This window comes from Phoenix dactylifera, chromosome 14, assembly GCF_051530095.1.
Source record: "Phoenix dactylifera cultivar Ajwa chromosome 14, Ajwa_hap1_PhDact_Kaust_v1.1, whole genome shotgun sequence".
NCBI classification, from domain to species: Eukaryota; Viridiplantae; Streptophyta; class Magnoliopsida; order Arecales; family Arecaceae; genus Phoenix; species Phoenix dactylifera.
In genome coordinates this window covers 8,859,034-8,868,611 of record NC_143203.1, presented here as the reverse complement: position 1 = coordinate 8,868,611, position 9,578 = coordinate 8,859,034, and the positions used below count along the sequence as shown (strand labels likewise).

Below are 9,578 nucleotides of genomic sequence, written 5' to 3'. Positions count from 1 at the left end.
TTTTGTTGTAGAGATGTGATCTCTAGCATGCATAGGAATTAAATAGTTTAATTCATGCTTCTGCTGTAAAAATTTTAAAAATATATGCATTCGACTACTAGGGTTCCCAACACATTTACCAGGAACACTTAGTTGGAACTGGAGATTTAAAGCAAAAATCGGAGAGTAAACACTAAATTGGATCAAAATGGTAACATTATCTCATATATCATGCATCCAAAGAAATGTCGGCTAGGATTTGTATTGGTCCATGATGTCCTTATTCCGTTGGCACATATCAATAGGGCAGGATGAAAAAAAATAACGGAACTTGCTTAAGATGCCTCTACGATCCCTCCCTCTCCCTCTCACCTTTCCTCCCCATTTGCTTTGGGTTATCTTTGGATGCAAAACCCACAGTTATTAGAAATGAATCATATAATCTCACGTGATATGTCGCATATTGGTGTTAGGATTTCTTCCCATAAATAACTGATATGAATGATATTTTGGTCATAATATAATTTTATCCTATAATATGATGGTCATATGCTGTTAAGGGGGATGAATAAAAGACTGGTTAGAATGTTTTGGATGCTTGGAGGGTGAGTTTGAAACCTTTCAAAGATCAGGGGGGTATCTCTCGGATTCATCCAAAGTTGAGGGGGTCATTATAATTCCACAGCCACCCCCCGGAAAAAAAAAAGAAAAAGGAAAAAACTGGAGCATATGGGGGTTGAGATACAAATTTTTTTGTCTGTTCAGCCAATGTGAAGGCAGGGTAATTTCGGCGTAGCCTCCTATCATTTGCGTGGCTTCCTATCATTTGCGGAAACTCTTTTCTCTTATCAGAATATATCTCCTTCCTACCTACCTCCCGACGTCCCCGCTTCTGTCCCTGTCTCCATCGAACGCCGCCTCCGCCCTCGTCCATCTCCCCCTTTGTCTCCCAGACGCCCCCGGCAATAATACATAAGGTTCGGACCCTCTTCTCTCCCTCCCCCTCTCTCTGGCTCTACCTTCTCTTTCTCAAAAAAAAAAGGCGTTATTTTTTCTTAGACATAGTTTGGATTTTGAGATTAATTGTCTATTCTTTTACAAATATTTTATGGATTTCATATCTTGGGTAAAATTCCCGACTTTTTTGTAAATGTTATTTCATATCTTCCTTTGGATGCCTTCGATCATATTATGCCTACCTAGTGTTTGTCTATTTGTTTTTTTTTTTTTTTTAAGATAACCCGATATTTATTTTTCCCCTGTTCGTTTGAAGGAAACAGGTCAATTAAGTTCGTCATGGTTACTATGAGCTCTGTCGCTCTTGGTGATGTTAGAATTGTCAGAAGTGTAGATGTTCAGAGCTATGTAGGCTTGAAGCCATCGACAGCTCGGAAATCTGTCTCTTTGTTGAGGAGAACTGAGACACGACCTCTCATGATCGTTAGAGCAAGCAAGGAGCGGGAGATATCGGTGAAGAGCTCGGGCTTAAGTATTGAGGAATGTGAAGCTGCTGCTGTGGCCGGAAACTTCCCTGATCCTCCATCCCCTCGAAGACCATTGGCTCCAAGAGGAACCCCAAATGTCAAACCACTTGTATGTGTGAATAACTAGTTCTTGACATTGATGGCAGTGCAGGATATTCTTTGAAATGATACAAGATTGCATCTGCTTCAGATTTTTAGCTGTTAGATTTTTTTATAAAAAAAATTCAAAATGATGTTTTTTATGTTAATTTTCTCCTCTTTTATCCCAGCCACTTTCTAGGCGCCCGCGACGTAACAGAAAGTCGCCCACATTGAGAGATGCTTTCCAGGAGACAAATTTGTCACCCTCAAATTTGGTACTTCCACTATTTATTCATGAAGGTTAGTTGTGTAATCAGTGAGCTCGCGTATTTGATATCTTCTCTTTTTCATAGGATTATACGATTTTCCTGTTTACAGGGTTATGTTATTTGACTATTTGTTTCAATTGATGTTATTTATAGGAGAAGAGGATGTCCCAATTGGAGCTATGCCTGGATGTTATAGGTTGGGATGGAGACATGGTCTTCTTGAAGAGGTAATTAAACTTTGAAGATTTTATGAGTTTGATCTTTATCTGGAAGTTGATAGTGTTAACATTTTATAAAGGAAGAATTTGCTGAGTTACGCCCCGTTCGATGCGACGTTCGCAGCGGAATTCGAACGAGACGTCATTCATCGTATGAACGCGCCTCGGATCGTAGAATTCAAAAAAATTTCTGGATCCAAATCCAGAAGATCTTTGAACTCATTAGGGAGGGAAGATTAGGATCTGAGGAGGGTTGATTAAGATTCATAAAATTGAAACAAAAATCAAAAGTTTTATATTTGAAGATCTCATCTTCAAAAATTCTGCAGGTGTAGAACACCGCAGCCTGATGATTTATTCTAGGTTCCTGTTTGAGCCGCAATTGTCCGGCCTCTACAGGTATCCACACAAGGATTTAATCATCTAAGATAAGGTCTTATCGGAGTGCTAGCTCTTTGCAAAGACCTCTCATGACTATCAAAAGAGATGGAAGAAATTCTGCAACATACCTCTTTGAAGAAGAACGCTTTCTTCTTCAACCTTGCTCACAATTAAGAGAGAGATGAAGGTAGCTTTGCTCATGGATCTTCCTCGCCTTGCAACCGTGGAAGAAGAGGATGAAGAACACCCCTTGCTGCCATGGAGAAGGAGAAGAGGAAGAAGGGGCTGACGTGAGGAAGAACACCTTCTTCCTTGGCGTGTTTTGATCTCTTCCTTTGCTTCTTCTTCTTTTCTTTCCAACGCTTGGAGGAAGAAGAACCCTTTCACCTTGCTGCCATGAGAAGAGAAGAGAACCTCCTCTTGCTGCCGTGGGAAAGGAAGAAGGGAAGAGAAAAGGAGGCATGGAGAGGAAGAGGAGAGAATTAATTCATAACGTCTCCCTTGCTATCCTTTTATAGATTGGGTTTAGGGCTTCTCCTAATTTTATTAGGAGTATGGGACTAAAACCCACCCTTGGATTAATGCCAAATATCCGCATAGTATGAACATGACTTAAGTCATATTCATCCTACGACGACATGTGGTCTTTAAAATCCGCACAAACCTTGGATTAATTAAATTGATCCAATTATGAACCCAAATCAATTTGGGTCGAACCCAATTTGATTTGGCTCATTAAATCAGCCCAATTGCAATTCAATTGCAATCAATTCTACTTAATTAATTCTTCTTCCATTAACTCACTAACACTTACTGGGTTAATTCAATCACCAATCATATTGATAATTGACTTCAATTGAGATTCTAAATCACAATTATGATAGTCTGACTAATTAAATCCTCTAGACGAGTGAATAGACATCCATATGACTACTATCTTTGGTCACGCTCAGTACCTTGTTCGCTAACAAGTACTTGCATAATAATTTCAGTGTCTCTACACCGTGGACTCGAGACTCGTCCATCTGACTAAGTGATCTGTACACTAATCTCAACGGATCGATCACCGTCCCTCGTAATGGATCCATCGATCAGAAGCATTTAGAAATTAATCTCTAATGACACATGCCTCAAATTCTCAACTCCTTTGAGAATATGTGTCATCATTTAATTAATTTCTTGGACGATTCATGGATACATACAAACATGAATGAAAAACAAATTGCCCAATCTTATTTATTAATAAGTGTTAAATTACAAATTTATGCCCCAGATTACAAATATGCGTCAGCCACGTTGGCTTCTAGGGAATACTTATAACATAATTATACTTGTATTTAAAATACCTTAGTGATTTATGAATATTAGTACTGTCACAAATGATAAAAAGTAGGATTTTTTTCCATATAGTTGTAGAATAAAACATGCAGTGGTTGTGATTGAAATCTATCTCCAAACAGCCAAGTCCTAGCCAAACAATTTAGTTTGTGTTTAGTTCGAGAATAAAAAATTCACAATAATTGGGTTAAATGGAATAAGTTGGAGGAAAGAAAAGAAGGGTTAAACTATTCCACCTATTGGTAGGAGTTAATTGCTCATGGGTTAGGTGGGGTAAATGAGTCAGGAGGAAAAAAAGTAGAGCATCTATTGTGTATCAACTTTTTGGAAAAATCTATTCTTCCTTTTAAAAAAAATTGATTTACCTATTCTGCCTTTTGAAAAATGATTTAATCTAGGTGTTCAAATGAGTTTGAATAAAAAGATGGAACAATGGATTAAGAAACTTTTATTCCAACTTATCCCCCAATCAAATGCTGCCTTAGAGTTACCAAACTCTTTTCTATGCAGGTCTACAAGGCACGAGATGTTGGTGTGAATAGTATTGTGCTCTTTCCTAAAATTCCTGATGCATTAAAGGTTTGTATTTTGACACAAGTTTATCTACTATTTTTTTCATCGTCAAAGATGAAATATGTTTTACTTTTTTGTTCGTCCAGTCACAAACAGGAGATGAGGCATTCAATGACAATGGTTTGGTGCCTCGGGCAATACGCCTGCTTAAGGACAAATACCCTGATATTGTAAGTCATCTTTCATTCTTTAACACTGTTTCTGCACTTTTCTGAAAACAAGGATTTAAATTAAATGTTCAAAATGCTTTAGGTTATTTACACTGATGTTGCGCTGGATCCTTACTCCTCTGATGGGCATGATGGTATTGTGAGGGAAGATGGTAATCCATTTTTAAATTATAATTCAATTTTTCTAATTGATGAAGTCGGTCTCAGAAATGTTTACTTTCATGTCAAAATTAGCTTTAATATTTTCTCATTAGTTGTTTGCATCCAAAGAATATTAGTGTTGTTTTCATTCTAGATGGATATGGAGCTGAATTCTAATGAAGTTATATAGTGTTTTAATGAAAATGATCTGTAAATTAAAGGAAAATTCTAGAAAGGTAATGGTTGACTGATAATGGACTCTCTTGGGAAGACTATCATTAGCTATAAGCTCATAAAATAGGTGGCTGTTTGTCAATCTAGACTAATGTTTTTTTTTCGATATTGTAAAGTTCCATTCTGATTTTTTTTTGAGAAAGTGTCAAACCAGTGTTATGTTTTTGCAGCTGCTCCTTGTTCTCCAATTCATAATTAATTATATTGCTTCTTTTTGCTGAACAAGAAATGAACATGTCATACTTATCTCTTTGGCATGCTCAAAATAAAACAAAAGAAAAAGGACTAAGAAAGTGCATGTTCTGCTAAAAAAATTTAAATGTGAGAAATAAAAATTGTTTTCAAATTCTAACTATCTACTCTCCAAAATATTTTTATTTGATTTGAAATTGGATTGGCATCGGTGATACAGAGATAGTACTCTTGTATCAATATTTTGAAAGTTAAGTTAAATAGACTTTGTTTACATGTTTTTGAGATGAAAACTAGTTAACATTTTTAAACTATACAAGGATATACCCTTTGTGCTTAGCAAAGGAGCACATATTAAATAAAAGCATACATGTATTAACGATACATTGACAATAGGCCGTGATAAAAGATTGTGAACTGGGGATTGTGTTACAAATTAGCTCTCTGGTTTATAATCCATGTGTTAGAATGGATCTCAATGTTCCATTTTATCTATATTCTTTCCAAGACGAGAAACCTTCCATGTTGTTCCCCTATCTATAGTAGAAATCGTAGAACCAATAAGTTAGGTCTTTTACCTGTTAGAACACCTTTAGGTTTCATTGCAGACCCCTCTTTTGACCAACCTGCTTTTATGGGAGGATGGCACTAATTATTAGAGAGCTATTAGGGCCACACTCTATGTAGATAGGATAGGCTTAAAGGTGAAGATTAGGCTAATAAGAAAGTTACTAGCACTTAACCATATAAACCTTTGTTCTGCATGGCTGAATTGAAATTATGGGAAAGTATGGCCTCCCTCTGTTGGTAGATATGGAGGTAAGTATTGAGTTCATGTGAAGGGGTGAGGGGCTAGGTCTGGGCGTGCAGTTGTGTGGCTGTTGGCAAGGGATGGTTTTCCTTAGAGACATCTTATTCTAGACAATATTCATGGCTGATACTGATAGATATGGTGCTGGCCAAAAATTATGCCATGCATTTATTAGTACTCCAAAAATAATAATGGTCTTCAAAGAATACAAACTTGTGGGTACTACATACATCCAACCACAAAGCAGATCTGTGAAAATTAAGTCATATTTACGGTTAACACAGAATCATGGAAGTTTTTTTTTTTTTTGCTTTAAAGGCATGTCTTAGGAACATGACTAAAGATGATATGTCCTGAAAACTCTAGATTGCTGTAACAGAGCATGAACATACAAACAATAATGCTAAGCTACTGATAGAAAAACTATTATTAATCACAAAATTAAACTTGAGGCCTTTAGGTTCAGTGTCCTGAATACATATACTTTATAATGCCTTGTTTACAAATTTTGAATTTAGACTTATGCTAAGGAGTGGTCCATGTTGAGTGGTCTGGGAAAAAAGTTATTAGCAATCGTAACCTGACTGCCAACGTGAGGACAGACATTTTGATGGATAATTAATGTAATCCAGAAGTACTCACACGAGAAGTACTAACATAATGGAGATTATTCAAAAGATATTGTACACGATACTTGAGAGCAAGACAATGAAGTTATTTAAACATATGAACTTTCAAACATAAAAGGATGACTGTAAACAAGTTCAGATAGTTGTCTTACAGAATGTTGCCTGTTTTGCTAGGTCTGAAATGATATAAATGCAGCTCATGGATTGCATATCATGAGTTTTATTGATATCAGTTCATTAACTGGAACTAACTAGATTTGTAATTGTCCTTTCTACAGGTGCTATCATGAATGATGAAACAGTTCACCAGTTGTGTAAACAGGCTGTTTCTCAGGTACTTCTGAAGTTCCTAATTTTTGAAATCATTATTACATTATCTGTTTCATTAACAGCTCTGCTTGTCAATTTATATTTATTTTGCAAATAGGCTTCGGCAGGAGCTGATGTTGTTAGTCCTAGTGACATGATGGATGGTCGAGTTTCAGCAATTCGAGCAGCTCTAGATGCTGAAGGCTTTCAGGAAGTCTCCATTATGTCCTACACTGCAAAGTAAATTGTGCTGTCATTAGATTTCAACAGCTTTGCATGTTACAGAATTCTCTACCCACAAACTTTTGGTCTAATATATGTTTATGAATGTTCAAAAAAGCATTGCTTACATATGTATGTTTTGAACAGGTATGCTAGTTCGTTTTATGGTCCCTTTAGAGAAGCTTTAGATTCCAATCCACGCTTTGGAGACAAGAAAACGTATGCATCTCATCAATAAAACTATGGTATTTATTGATTTTTTTTTAAGCTAAACACTAAGAGCTTGCCCGGCTTATTTGATAAAAAGTTACCAGATGAACCCAGCAAATTACAGAGAGGCCCTTGTTGAAACTGAGGCAGATGAGGCTGAAGGAGCAGATATTCTGTTGGTAAATTTCTTTCCATGAATATAGGCACATATCAACTTGAATATATCTTTGCTTGTCCTTCAGTGTAAAAGTACCATGTACTTTTTGGCAGGTTAAACCAGCAATGCCATATTTGGATGTTATACGTCTTCTGCGAGATAACTCCGCTTTACCAATTGCTGCATATCAGGTAAACAATATTGCCTGTGCAACTTTTTATTGAGCATCCCTCAAACCTTTGTTTGCAGACACTGTCACTTGCTTGTCATACTTCTGGAATTTTTGCATAAGAAATGTTTTTTCTGTTCTGAGAACTATTTATCTGTCAATTAATCTGTTACCCAAGTATTAGTTGGATTCTAGAGCCTTTGCTGGTGATAGTATGCAGCAGGCAGCTTTGTCCATTGATGATGATATTGATCTAGTTGTGCTCTGATTCTCTCTCCGCAGTTTGTTGCTTTCTTGTCGCTTTGGTGAATCTAACAAGGAGTCTCAACCCTTTGTGTCTAAGTTTAGTTTTATGCTTTTATTAAAGTAATGTCTATGATAACCAACAACCCTTCTCCATGTGTTTCTTGATACATGTATACTCGTAGGGACACTTCAATTTATGCATGCGGGTGATATATGTTCTCTTTCTTCTCTGTGTCATAAGAGAATTTAGCAAAATAGGAAAGGTAAAATTGCTCTTAATAACTTATATAACAGAACATAAATTTGTTAAAATATTTTATTGTCCAAAGAAGAGTCAATTTGTTGGCTATCATTGTTATCCAAAACTAGGAAACAAGCTTAAACTGACTGAAGCAACCTGCGCATGAATTAATGCCTCTTGGGAAAATTGTGAAGTGTCAACAATGTAATATTACTTTACTGGAAGGTCTTTCCAATTTTTTTTCCACTTGCAGCACTAGGCTTTTGTTTTCTGGTTTATGGAGTACATCCGCCGCTACCTACTGCCACCACCTGGTTGTAAACTTGTCCAGGACCTGAACGAGCATGGGGACAACTTCTTTTGAAGCTACTCTGTTCTCTCTTTGATGCAATCAACCTGATTCATCTATCTAGAATTTTTCTTTTGAAGCTGCTATGATTACCTTTTTGTTCATATGCACCCAAATGCATGATTTTATCTTTGTTATAGCGAATAATTTCCTTTTACATCCTTTCTTCTCTAATGTGATCTAATTTGTTTCCCTCTCTTTCAGGTTTCTGGTGAGTATTCTATGATCAAAGCTGGTGGGACTCTGAAAATGGTTGATGAAGAGAAGGTCATGATGGAATCGCTGCTATGCATCAGACGAGCTGGTGCAGACATCATCCTTACTTACTCTGCTCGTCAAGCTGCAAGTCTTTTATGTGGCATGAAGTCAGAGTAGATTGATGTCACCCAAAATTTTCTGATTAGATTAATGGAGACACCAGAAAGCGTTGTACTTTTCATGTTGAGTTATTCTCCTGTTGTTAGTCGGATTAGTCAAAGGAAGTTGGGTGTGTGATGAATTTCTTGCTTTGACATGACAAAACAGTTGAAACTTCATGTTTATCTGAGAAATTAAAATATTTCAGAAGAGGGAATGCCAAAGTAGTCTTTCTTGGTGAATTGAGTACACAGACATTGTGATCTATGGGTTTGCGAATTTGTCATTCCTATGAGCAATGTGATTCAGGAAGATCACCAGACTCAATAGCCACTACGAGCAAGGTTGGACAAGATTCAAAAGCAAGATCCGCCATATCGAAAAGTCGAGTCACATGCTAAATTTTCGAAAGCTATAAATTGATCATACGAAGTTCGATTGAGATGATCTTTTTTTAAAAAAATTGGGTATTTTTTTGAGTTATACAATTTTGGGCCAACCTCCTAGGATGTTGAATTAGGTCGAAATTCTATTATTTAGGCATGGAAACGGGTGAGTCAAACTGAAAATTTTCTTTTCGGATAGAGCTTTAACTGAGCGTAGCTCTCTATTCTATAAGAATTCAACGGAGCGATACAAGGCAAAAATGATATAGAGGTCGAGATCTCAAGATTTTTAATTTTTTCTACTAGAGATGTTTATTTAAGAAAAAAGAGTTCTAGTAGGATTAGAAAGAGGAATCTAACCCAAATTGTGTTAGGGCAGACCTCAAATTATAAATAGAGGCTATGTACCTCATTTATTTTGAATGATCAATG

General features: G+C 36.5%; 1 protein-coding gene across 4 annotated transcripts; it reads left to right on the top strand.

Moving 5' to 3' along the window:
- Window positions 1-709: 709 nt before the first annotated feature.
- LOC103698125 (delta-aminolevulinic acid dehydratase, chloroplastic-like) lies at window positions 710-9,002 on the top strand. Of its 4 annotated transcripts, none has more exons than XM_008780111.6 (13): window positions 710-956; window positions 1,260-1,572; window positions 1,733-1,844; window positions 1,967-2,040; window positions 4,261-4,329; window positions 4,410-4,493; window positions 4,576-4,645; window positions 6,779-6,834; window positions 6,928-7,049; window positions 7,179-7,250; window positions 7,339-7,420; window positions 7,512-7,589; window positions 8,608-9,002. In XM_008780111.6, exons 2-13 carry the CDS (start codon window positions 1,276-1,278, stop codon window positions 8,776-8,778), a joined length of 1,287 nt encoding a protein of 428 aa, XP_008778333.3. In that variant the 5' UTR covers window positions 710-956; window positions 1,260-1,275; the 3' UTR covers window positions 8,779-9,002. The 4 variants fall into 4 exon arrangements, with proteins under 4 accessions (XP_008778333.3, XP_088566586.1, XP_088566585.1 ...); XM_088710460.2 differs by having other exon boundaries at window positions 757-956; window positions 1,253-1,572; XM_088710459.2 differs by lacking the exon at window positions 710-956 and adding an exon at window positions 960-1,105.
- Window positions 9,003-9,578: the final 576 nt, after the last annotated feature.